Source organism: Scyliorhinus torazame, chromosome 30 (genome assembly GCF_047496885.1).
Source record: "Scyliorhinus torazame isolate Kashiwa2021f chromosome 30, sScyTor2.1, whole genome shotgun sequence".
NCBI classification, from domain to species: Eukaryota; Metazoa; Chordata; class Chondrichthyes; order Carcharhiniformes; family Scyliorhinidae; genus Scyliorhinus; species Scyliorhinus torazame.
This window is the reverse complement of record NC_092736.1, coordinates 5,787,854-5,802,995: the sequence shown is the minus strand read 5'-3', so window position 1 is coordinate 5,802,995 and position 15,142 is coordinate 5,787,854. Positions and strand designations below refer to the sequence as shown.

At 49.5% G+C, this 15,142-nt stretch overlaps 1 protein-coding gene across 1 annotated transcript in view; it reads right to left on the bottom strand.

Moving 5' to 3' along the window:
- The window catches only part of fes (FES proto-oncogene, tyrosine kinase), a 146,935-nt gene that overhangs the window by 84,398 nt on the left and 47,395 nt on the right, over window positions 1–15,142 (bottom strand). Inside the window, exon 5 of the mRNA XM_072492703.1 lies at window positions 14,007–14,190. Coding sequence (XP_072348804.1) covers window positions 14,007–14,190 — 184 coding nt within the window. The remainder of the gene's footprint in view (window positions 1–14,006; window positions 14,191–15,142) is intronic.

The window sequence follows — 15,142 nt, the reverse complement described above, 5'->3', positions numbered from 1 at the left end:
ACACACACTCACCACTCACACACTCCCAAATACACACACTCACCACTCACACACTCCCAACTACACGCACTCATCACTCTCACACTCCCAACTTCACACACTCCCAAATACACACACTCATCACTCACACACTCCCAAATACACACTCACACACTCCCAACTACACACACTCACCACTCACACACTCCCAAATACACACACTCACCACTCACACACTCCCAAATACACACACTCACCACTCACACACTCCCAAATGCACACACTCACTCACACCCCCAAATACACACACTCACCACTCACACACTCCCAACTACACACACTCACCACTCACACACTCCCAAATATACACACTCATCACTCACACACTCCCAAATACACACTCACACACTCCCAACTACACACACTCACCACTCACACACTCCCAACTACACACACTCAACGCTCACACTCCCAAATACACACACTCACCACTCACACCCCCAAATACACACACTCACCACTCACACCCCCAAATACACACACTCACCACTCACACCCCCAAATACACACACTCACCACTCACACCCCCAAATACACACACTCACACCTACACACACTCACCACTCACACTCCCAAATACACACACTCACCACTCACACTCCCAAATACACACACTCACCACTCACACTCCCAAATACACACACTCACCACTCACACCCCCAAATACACACACTCAACACGCACACACTCCCAAATACACACACTCAACACTCACACACTCCCAAATACACACTCACCACTCACACCCCCAAATACACACACTCAACACTCACACACTCCCAAATACACACTCACCACTCACACACTCCCAAATACACACACTCACCGCTCACACTCCCAAATACACACACTCCCAAATACACACACTCACTCACACACTCACCACTCACACACTCACCACTCACACACTCCCAAATACACACTCACCACTCACACACTCCCAACTACACACACTCCCAACTACACACACTCACCACTCACACACTCACCACTCACACACTCACCACTCACACATTCCCAAATACACACACTCACCACTCACACACTCCCAAATATACACACTCATCACTCACACACTCCCAAATACACACTCACACACTCCCAACTACACACACTCACCACTCACACACTCCCAACTACACACACTCAACGCTCACACTCCCAAATACACACACTCACCACTCACACCCCCAAATACACACACTCACCACTCACACCCCCAAATACACACACTCACCACTCACACCCCCAAATACACACACTCACCACTCACACCCCCAAATACACACACTCACACCTACACACACTCACCACTCACACTCCCAAATACACACACTCACCACTCACACTCCCAAATACACACACTCACCACTCACACTCCCAAATACACACACTCACCACTCACACCCCCAAATACACACACTCAACACTCACACACTCCCAAATACACACACTCAACACTCACACACTCCCAAATACACACACTCAACACTCACACACTCCCAAATACACACTCACCACTCACACCCCCAAATACACACACTCAACACTCACACACTCCCAAATACACACTCACCACTCACACACTCCCAAATACACACACTCACCGCTCACACTCCCAAATACACACACTCACTCTCACACACTCCCAAATACACACACTCACTCTCACACACTCCCAAATACACACACTCACTCTCACACACGCCCAAATACACGCACTCAACACTCACACACTCCCAACTACACACACTCACCACTCACACTCCCAAATACACACACTCAACGCTCACACTCCCAACTACACACTCACCACTCACACCCCCAACTACACACACTCATCACTCACACACTCCCAAATTCACACACTCACCACTCACACTCCCAACTACACACACTCACCACTCACACTCCCAACTTCACACACTCCCAACTACACACACTCAACGCTCACACTCCCAAATACACACACTCACCACTCACACTCCCAAATACACACACTCACCACTCACACACTCCCAACTACACACACTCAACACTCACACACTCCCAACTACACACACTCACCACTCACACACTCCCAACTAAACACACTCAACGCTCACACTCCCAACTACACACACTCACCACTACACACACTCCCAAATACACACACTCACCACTCACACACTCCCAAATACACACACTCACCACTCACACACACTCCCAACTACACACACACTCCCAACTACACACACACTCCCAAATACACACACTCACCACTCACACACTCTCAACTACACACACTCAACACTCACACACTCCCAACTACACACACTCACTCACACACTCCCAAATACACACACTCATCACTCACACACTCCCAAATACACACTCACACACTCCCAACTACACACACTCACCACTCACACACTCCCAAGTACACACACTCACCACTCTCACTCCCAAATACACACACTCAACGCTCACACACTCCCAAATACACACACTCACCACTCACACACTCCCAAATACACACACTCACCACTCACACTTTCCCAACTACACACACTCAACGCTCACACACTCCCAAATACACACACTCACTCACACCACCAAATACACACACTCACCACTCACACACTCCCAACTACACACACTCACCACTCACACACTCCCAACTACACACACTCAACGCTCACACTCCCAACTACACACACTCACCACTACACACACTCCCAAATACACACACTCAACACTCACACACTCCCAAATACACACACTCACCACTCACACACTCCCAACTACACACACACTCCCAACTACACACACTCCCAAATACACACACTCCCAAATACACACACTCACCACTCACACACTCTCAACTACACACACTCACCACTCACACACTCCCAACTACACACATTCACTCACACACTCCCAAATACACACACTCATCACTCACACACTCCCAAATACACACTCACACACTCCCAACTACACACACTCACCACTCACACACTCCCAAGTACACACACTCACCACTCTCACTCCCAAATACACACACTCAACGCTCACACTCCCAAATACACACACTCACCACTCACACACTCCCAACTACACACACTCACCACTCACACTCCCAAATACACACACTCACCACTCACACACTCCCAAATACACACACTCACCACTCACACTTTCCCAACTACACACACTCAACGCTCACACACTCCCAAATACACACACTCACCACTCACACACTCCCAACTACACACACTCAACGCTCACACACTCCCAAATACACACTCACCACTCACACTCCCAAATACACACACTCACCACTCACACTCCCAACTACACACACTCATCACTCACACTCCCAAATACACACACTCACCACTCACACACTCCCAACTACACACACTCAATGCTCACACTCCCAAATACACACACTCACCACTCACACTCCCAAATACACACACTCACGCACACCCCCAACTACACACACTCACCACTCGCACTCCCAAATACACACACTCACCACTCACACTCCCAAATACACACACTCACCACTCGCACTCCCAAATACACACACTCACCACTCGCACTCCCAAATACACACACTCACCACTCACACACTCCCAAATACACACTCACTCACACCCCCAAATACACACACTCACCACTCGCACTCCCAAATACACACACTCACCACTCACACTCCCAAATACACACACTCACCACTCACACTCCCAAATACACACACTCACCACTCACACACTCCCAACTACACACACTCACCACTCACACTCCCAAATACACACACTCACCACTCACACACTCCCAAATACACACTCATCACTCACACTCCCAAATACACACACTCACCACTCACACACTCCCAACTACACACACTCACTCACACACTCCCAACTACACACACTCACCACTCACACACTCCCAACTACACACACTCAACGCTCACACACTCCCAACTACACACACTCAACGCTCACACAGTCCCAAATACACACACTCACCACTCACACTCCCAAATACACATACTCACCACTCACACCCCCAAATACACACACTCACCACTCACACTACCAACTACACACACTCACCACTCACACACTCCGAAATACACACACTCACACACACTCCCAAATACACACACTCATCACTCACACACTCCCAACTACACACACTCACCACTCACACACTCCCAAATACACACACTCAACACTCACACACTCCCAACTACACACACTCACAAATACACACTCATCACTCACACACTCCCAAATACACACTCACACACTCCCAACTACACACACTCACACACTCCCAACTACACACACTCAACGCTCACACACTCCCAAATACACACACTCACCACTCACACACTCCCAACTACACACACTCAACACTCACACACTCCCAAATACACACACTCACCACTCACACACTCACCACTACACACACTCACCACTCACACTCACCACTCACACACTCCCAAATACACACACTCACTCACACCCCCAAATACACTCACTCACCACTCACACACTCCCAACTACACACACTCAACGCTCACACTCCCAAATACACACACTCAGCACTCACACACTCCCAACTACACACACTCAACGCTCACACACTCCCAAATACACTCATCACTCACACTCCCAAATACACACACTCACCACTCACACACTCCCAATTACACACACTCACTCACACACTCCCAACTACACACACTCATCACTCACACACTCACCACTCACACACTCCCAACGACACACACTCAACGCTCACACACTCAACGCTCACACACTCCCAAATACACACACCTACCACTCACACACTCCCAAATACACACACTCACCACTCACACACTCCCAACTACACACACTCAACACTCACACTCCCAACTACACACACTCACCACTCACACACTCCCAAATACACACACTCACCACTCACACACTCCCAAATACACACACTCACCACTCACACACTCCCAACTACACGCACTCATCACTCTCACACTCCCAACTTCACTCACTCCCAAATACACACACTCATCACTCACACACTCCCAAATACACACTCACACACTCCCAACTACACACACTCACCACTCACACACTCCCAAATACACACACTCACCACTCACACACTCCCAAATTCACACACTCACCACTCACACACTCCCAAATACACACACTCACTCACACCCCCAAATACACACACTCACCACTCACACACTCCCAACTACACACACTCAACGCTCACACACTCCCAAATACACACACTCACCACTCACACATTCCCAAATACACACACTCACCACTCACACACTCCCAAATATACACACTCATCACTCACACACTCCCAAATACACACTCACACACTCCCAACTACACACACTCACCACTCACACACTCCCAACTACACACACTCAACGCTCACACTCCCAAATACACACACTCACCACTCACACCCCCAAATACACACACTCACCACTCACACCCCCAAATACACACACTCACCACTCACACCCCCAAATACACACACTCACCACTCACACCCCCAAATACACACACTCACACCTACACACACTCACCACTCACACTCCCAAATACACACACTCACCACTCACACTCCCAAATACACACACTCACCACTCACACTCCCAAATACACACACTCACCACTCACACCCCCAAATACACACACTCAACACTCACACACTCCCAAATACACACTCACCACTCACACACTCCCAAATACACACACTCACCGCTCACACTCCCAAATACACACACTCACTCACACACTCCCAAATACACACACTCACTCACACACTCACCACTCACACACTCACCACTCACACACTCACCACTCACACACTCCCAAATACACACTCACCACTCACACACTCCCAACTACACACACTCACCACTCACACACTCACCACTCACACACTCACCACTCACACATTCCCAAATACACACACTCACCACTCACACACTCCCAAATATACACACTCATCACTCACACACTCCCAAATACACACTCACACACTCCCAACTACACACACTCACCACTCACACACTCCCAACTACACACACTCAACGCTCACACTCCCACATACACACACTCACCACTCACACCCCCAAATACACACACTCACCACTCACACCCCCAAATACACACACTCACCACTCACACCCCCAAATACACACACTCACCACTCACACCCCCAAATACACACACTCACACCTACACACACTCACCACTCACACTCCCAAATACACACACTCACCACTCACACTCCCAAATACACACACTCACCACTCACACCCCCAAATTCACACACTCAACACTCACACACTCCCAAATACACACACTCAACACTCACACACTCCCAAATACACACACTCAACACTCACACACTCCCAAATACACACTCACCACTCACACCCCCAAATACACACACTCAACACTCACACACTCCCAAATACACACTCACCACTCACACACTCCCAAATACACACACTCACCGCTCACACTCCCAAATACACACTCACCACTCACACACTCCCAACTACACACACTCCCAAATTCACACACTCACCACTCACACACTCCCAACTACACACACTCCCAAATACACACACTCACACACTCCCAAATACACACTCACCACTCACACCCCCAAATACACACACACAACACTCACACATTCACAAACACACACTCACCACTCACACACTCCCAAATACACACACTCACCGCTCACACTCCCAAATACACACACTCACTCACACACTCCCAAATACACACACTCACTCACACACTCACCACTCACACACTCACCACTCACACACTCACCACTCACACACTCCCAAATACACACTCACCACTCACACACTCCCAACTACACACACTCACCACTCACACACTCACCACTCACACACTCACCACTCACACATTCCCAAATACACACACTCACCACTCACACACTCCCAAATATACACACTCATCACTCACACACTCCCAAATACACACTCACACACTCCCAACTACACACACTCACCACTCACACACTCCCAACTACACACACTCAACGCTCACACTCCCAAATACACACACTCACCACTCACACCCCCAAATACACACACTCACCACTCACACCCCCAAATACACACACTCACCACTCACACCCCCAAATACACACACTCACCACTCACACCCCCAAATACACACACTCACACCTACACACACTCACCACTCACACTCCCAAATACACACACTCACCACTCACACTCCCAAATACACACACTCACCACTCACACCCCCAAATACACACACTCAACACTCACACACTCCCAAATACACACACTCAACACTCACACACTCCCAAATACACACACTCAACACTCACACACTCCCAAATACACACTCACCACTCACACCCCCAAATACACACACTCAACACTCACACACTCCCAAATACACACTCACCACTCACACACTCCCAAATACACACACTCACCGCTCACACTCCCAAATACACACTCACCACTCACACACTCCCAACTACACACACTCCCAAATTCACACACTCACCACTCACACACTCACCACTCACACACACTCACTCACACCCCCAAATACACACACTCACCACTCGCACTCCCAAATACACACACTCACCACTCACACACTCCCAAATACACACACTCACCACTCACACACTCCCAACTACACACACTCACTCACACCCCCAAATACACACACTCACCACTCACACTCCCAAATACACACACTCACTCACACCCCCAAATACACACACTCACCACTCACACACTCCCAACTACACACACTCACTCACACCCCCAAATACACACACTCACCACTCACACTCCCAAATACACACACTCACTCACACCCCCAAATACACACTCACCACTCGCACTCCCAAATACACACACTCACCACTCACACACTTCCAAATACACACTCACTCACACCCCCAAATACACACACTCACCACTCGCACTACCAAATACACACACTCACCACTCACACACTCCCAAATACACACACTCACCACTCACACACTCCCAACTACACACACTCACTCACACCCCCAAATACACACACTCACCACTCACACTCCCAAATACACACACTCACTCACACCCCCAAATACACACACTCACCACTCACACACTCCCAACTACACACACTCACTCACACCCCCAAATACACACACTCACCACTCACACTCCCAAATACACACACTCACTCACACCCCCAAATACACACTCACCACTCGCACTCCCAAATACACACACTCACCACTCACACACTTCCAAATACACACTCACTCACACCCCCAAATACACACACTCACCACTCGCACTACCAAATACACACACTCACCACTCACACACTCCCAAATACACACACTCACCACTCACACACTCCCAACTACACACACTCAACGCTCACACACTCCCAAATACACACTCATCACTCACACTCCCAAATACACACACTCACCACTCACACACTCCCAACTACACACACTCAACGCTCACACAGTCCCAAATACAGACACTCACCACTCACACCCCCAAATACACACACTCACACACTCCCAACTACACACACTCACCACTCACACACTCCCAACTACACACACTCAACGCTCACACAGTCCCAAATACACACACTCACCACTCACACTCCCAAATACACACACTCACCACTCACACACTCCCAACTACACACACTCAACGCTCACACACTCCCAAATACACACACTCACCACTCACACCCCCAAATACACACACTCACCACTCACACTCCCAAATACACACACTCAGCACTCACACTCCCAAATACACACACTCAGCACTCACACTCCCAAATACACACACTCACCACTCACACTCCCAAATACACACACTCACTCACACCCCCAAATACACACTCACCACTCGCACTCCCAAATACACACACTCACCACTCACACACTTCCAAATACACACTCACTCACACCCCCAAATACACACACTCACCACTCGCACTACCAAATACACACACTCACCACTCACACACTCCCAAATACACACACTCACCACTCACACACTCCCAACTACACACACTCAACGCTCACACACTCCCAAATACACACTCATCACTCACACTCCCAAATACACACACTCACCACTCACACACTCCCAACTACACACACTCAACGCTCACACAGTCCCAAATACAGACACTCACCACTCACACCCCCAAATACACACACTCACCACTCACACACTCCCAACTACACACACTCAACGCTCACACACTCCCAAATACACACACTCACCACTCACACCCCCAAATACACACACTCACCACTCACACTCCCAAATACACACACTCAGCACTCACACTCCCAAATACACACACTCACCACTCACACTCCCAAATACACACACTCACCACTCACACACTCCCAACTACACACTCACCACTCACACACTCAACGCTCACACTCCCAAATACACACACTCACACACTCCCAACTACACACACTCACACTCCCAACTACACACACTCACCACTCACACTCCCAAATACACACACTCACCACTCACACTCCCAAATACACACACTCAACGCTCACACTCCCAACTACACACACTCAACGCTCACACTCCCAACTACACACACTCACTCACACACTCCCAAATACACACTCACCACTCACACCCCCAAATACACACACTCACCACTCACACTCCCAAATACACACACACAACACTCACACTCTCCCAAATACACACACTCAACACTCACACACTCCCAAATACACACACTCAACACTCACACTCCCAAATACACACACTCACCACTCACACACTCCCAAATACACACTCACTCACACCCCCAAATACACACACTCGCCACTCGCACTACCAAATACACACACTCACCACTCACACACTCCCAAATACACACACTCACCACTCACACACTCCCAACTACACACACTCAACGTTCACACACTCCCAAATACACACTCATGACTCACACTCCCAAATACACACACTCACCACTCACACACTCCCAACTACACACACTCAACGCTCACAGTCCCAAATACACACACTCACCACTCACACCCCCAAATACACACACTCACACACTCCCAACTACACACACTCACCACTCACACACTCCCAACTACACACACTCAACGCTCACACAGTCCCAAATACACACACTCACCACTCACACTCCCAAATACACACACTCACCACTCACACACTCCCAACTACACACACTCAACGCTCACACACTCCCAAATACACACACTCACCACTCACACCCCCAAATACACACACTCACCACTCACACTCCCAAATACACACACTCACCACTCACACTCCCAAATACACACACTCACCACTCACACTCCCAAATACCCACACTCACCACTCACACACTCCCAACTACACACACTCAACACTCACACACTCCCAAACACACACACTCAACACTCACACTCCCAAATACACACACTCAACACTCACACACTCTCAAATACACACACTCAACGCTCACACACTCCCAACTACACACACTCACCACTCACACACTCCCAAATACACACTCACCACTCACACACTCCCAACTACACACACTCACCACTCACACACTCCCAACTACACACACTCACTCTCACGCCCAAATACACCACAATCAATTCTCCAACACACACACACACACAACAGATACCTAACAGCTGAACATACATACATTCATACATATGTGCACACCCAACGCATGCACAGCACATTCTCAAACATGCATACATTCCCTCCACACACTCTCCCTCACTGAGGAATGATGAGGTGAATCAGCCTTGATCCAATTCCCAAGGGGCAGGGTCAATGGCACAACATGGGCTGGGCCGGCTGGTGTGAGGAACCGTGCGGCAGAGGGAGCTCTCTGATTGGGTTCATTACAATTAGCAGTTTGATGAGGAATGTGTTGCAGTGACCAGGTAGCCACACAGTCAAAGTAAATTGCCGACACTTCCCATAAGTAAAAGGTAGGTTTTCAGAATGTGTGTCCTCAGCACTGCCCCCCCCACCTCCCAACTCACACACACACACACAACTCACACAGGGGGACTTGGAGGGGTTGGTTAGAAGAAAATCAAATCCCCATTTTAGATCAATTTGGAAATGCTGGGCAATCTCAGCAGGTCAGACAGCGTCTGTGAATAGAGAAGGAGCTAACATTTCGAGTCTGGATGACTCTTGGTCGAAGCTGTTTTAGATTCCAGCATCCTCAGAGACCGGCGAATGCACACAGTCTGGGATTGGGACATGACCCTCCCGGCACCTTGGGCCTGAGAACAATATCAACTGAGATTGCCGCAGTGCCCTATTGAGAGGTTTGATCAGGTTATTCAATAAACTAGAAGTCTGTGTTCAGCTTTTCCTCCCGTGTTTAACTAAAATACACTCGGGGACATCTCAAAAGGATAGGGTTAGAAGTGACTGCGTCAGTATTCCAGTCAAAGTACTGAACAACTTGGAAAACGTAACAGGCCCTGCGTTGTGAAGGAAAAGGGCCACGTGGAAGAGCACCCACAGTGATCCACCACCAAACAGAAAACAACGAGGAGACGGTCAAACCCACAGGCAAACAAGAAATAACACACATAGCCAGAGATTCTACACGGGTCACTGTTTCTCACAATGCCCCTTCCAGTCCCTTAAACATTCCAAATTCACTGTCTTACACCTCCATCCTCCAGCCCACACAATTAGCATGATTTACACCACATTCCCGGACTCCAACTCATTCTGTTCACATCACAAATATTTTTCTCATACTCTGTATCTAACCCCGTGCTGTACCTGTCCTGGGAATGTTGATGGGGACAGTGTCGAGGGAGCTTTACTCTGTATCTAACCCCGTGCTGTACCTGTCCAGGGAGTGTTTGATGGGGAGAGTGTAGAGGGAGCTTTACTCTCTATCTAACCCTGTGCTGTACCTGTCCAGGGAGTGTTTGATGGGGACAGTGTAGAGGGAGCTTTACTCTGTATCTAACCCCGTGCTGTACCTGTCCTGGGAGTGTTTGATGGGGAGAGTGTAGAGGGAGCTTTACTCTCTATCTAACCGTGTGCTGTACCTGTCCAGGGAGTGTTTGATGGGGACAGTGTAGAGGGAGCTTTACTCTGTATCTAACCCCGTGCTGTACCTGTCCTGCGAGTGTTTGATGGGGACAGTGTAGAGGGAGCTTTACTCTGTATCTAACCCCGTGCTGTACCTGTCCTGGGAGTGTTTGATGGGGACGGTGTAGAGGGAGCTTTACTCTGTATCTAACCCCGTGCTGTACCTGTCCTGGGAGTGTTTGATGGGGACAGTGTAGAGGGAGCTTTACTCTGTATCTAACCCAGTGCTGTACCTGTCCTGGGAGTGTTTGAAGGGGACGGTGTAGAGGGAGCTTTACTCTGTATCTAACCCCGTGCTGTACCTGTCCTGGGAGTGTTTGATGGGGACAGTGTAGGGGGAGCTTCACTCTGTATCTAACCCCGTGCTGTACCTGTCCTGGGAGTGTTTGATGGGGACAGTGTAGAGGGAGCTTTACTCTGTATCTAACCCCGTGCTGTACCTGTCCTGGGAGTGTTTGATGGGGACGGTGTAGAGGGAGCTTTACTCTGTATCTAACCCCGTGCTGTACCTGTCCTGGGAGTGTTTGATGGGGACAGTGTAGAGGGAGCTTTACTCTGTATCTAACCCAGTGCTGTACCTGTCCTGGGAGTGTTTGAAGGGGACGGTGTAGAGGGAGCTTTACTCTGTATCTAACCCCGTGCTGTACCTGTCCTGGGAGTGTTTGATGGGGACAGTGTAGGGGGAGCTTCACTCTGTATCTAACCCCGTGCTGTACCTGTCCTGGGAGTGTTTGATGGGGACAGTGTAGAGGGAGCTTTACTCTGTATCTAACCCCGTGCTGTACCTGTCCAGGGAGTGTTTGATGGGGACAGTGTAGAGGGAGTTTTACTCTGTATCTAATCCCGTGCTGTACCTGTCCTGGGAGTGTTTGATGGGGACAGTGTAGAGGGAGCTTTACTCTGTATCTAACCCCGTGCTGTACCTGTCCTGGGAGTGTTTGATGGGGACAGTGTAGAGGGAGCTTTACTCTGTATCTAACCCCGTGCTACCTGTCCAGGGAGTGTTTGATGGGGCAAATTGTGCCTGAAATAATAATAATAACAATAATAATACTCTTTATTGCCACAAGTAGGCTTACATTAACACTGCAATGAAGTTACTGTAAAAAGCCCCTAGTCTCCACATTCCGGCGCCTGTTCGGGTACACGGAGGGAGAATTCAGAATGTCCAATTCACCTAACAAGCACGTCTTTCGGGACTTGTGGGAGGAAACCGGAGCACCCGGAGGAAACCCACGCAGACACAGGGAGAAGGTGCAGACTCTGCACAGACAGTGACCCAAGCCGGGCATCGAACCTGGGACCTGGAGCTGTTAAGCAACAGTGCTAACCACTGTGCTACCGTGCTGCCCAATATCTTGTTTATATACCTGGTTTAGCACAGTGGGCTAAACAGCTGGCTTGTAATGCAGAACAATGCCAGTGCGGTTTCAATTCCCGTACCAGCCTCCCCGAACAGGCGGTGGAATGTGGCGACTAGGGGCTTTTCACAGTATCTTCATTGAAGCCTACTCGTGACAATAAGCGATTATTATTATAAATAGCAAGAGCCAACACTGTGGGTCGTCAGTGGAAACTGTTGTTCATTCGCCATGTGGCACCTTGTCAAGGGTAAGCTGTACAGTGCTGGGTTATTTAGTTTGGAATCTGAACCTGAACTCTCCCCGTGTCCCAATGAAACTGGCCGGGTGACTTGGACACAGAGCAAGGTACTCACAGAATTAACACCATCTCCTCGTGTAGTTCCTGCAGAGTGTGGAGCAGACCTGGCAAACACTGCTGGTAATAGTGCTGGTGGTGGACCTCCGCAGACCTGATCGCCAGAACATACTGATTGTGGAGTATGTGCATCTTCATGGTGGCTTTAACATATTTATCCCTCGTTCTGTCCCGTTCTCGGTCTGGATTTACAAGGAAAATCGCACAGTCAGAGACATTTTTAAATCATAGAATCGTAGAATTTAAAGTGCAGAAGGAGGCCATTCAGCCCATCGAGTCTGCACCGGCCCTTGGAAAGAGCACCCTACCCAAGCCCACACCTCCACTCCATCCCCATAACCCCATTTAACCTTTTTGGACACTGAGGGCAATTTATCACGGCCAATCTACCTCACCCGCACATCTTTGGACTGTGGGAGGAAACCGGAGCACCCGGAGGAAACCCACGCAGACACGGGGAGAACGTGCAGACTCCGCACAGACAGTGACCCAAGCCGGAATCGAACCCGGGTCCCTGGCGCTGTGAGGCAGCAGTGCTAACCACTGTGCCTCCGTGCCGTCCCATCAGCTGTCACATAGGCAGGGTTGGACTTGGGAGGTGCACACCTGTAAATCCCAGCCCCATAACTGTTTACCCCTCTCACACTCCCTCTCCAACACCCCCCCTAATCCCCTCTCTCTGACCCCGCTCCTCCTCCCTCACTCTAATCCCACATCCCTCACTCCCCATCCCTCACCCTCCCACCCAGTCTCCCTCACCCCAATCCCCCACCCACACCCTCTCCCTATTCCCCCTCTTTTACCGACCACCGCCTCCACTCATCCTTCATCCCTCATTCTGCCCTCCTTCACCCCCCACCCCTTGTCCTTCATCAGGGTCGTGACCTCTTTAGGCTTCCCAACCTAACAAATATTTTACAAGGCCGCATCTTAAGTGAGTATATTTGGGAATTTTGCGCAGTGGAAAAAGAGGTTCCTTTGGTTTCTAACTTTTTCACTCTTCAGAAAGTGGCCTTGCCTGCTGCGGGAGTAGCTACCTGCTGCATACCTGGTGAGTATCGAGTAAGTGTCTAAGGTTTAAAGTAGGATAGGAACTGTTTTTTTGTGAGTTGAAAATACATGAAAAGCACCAGA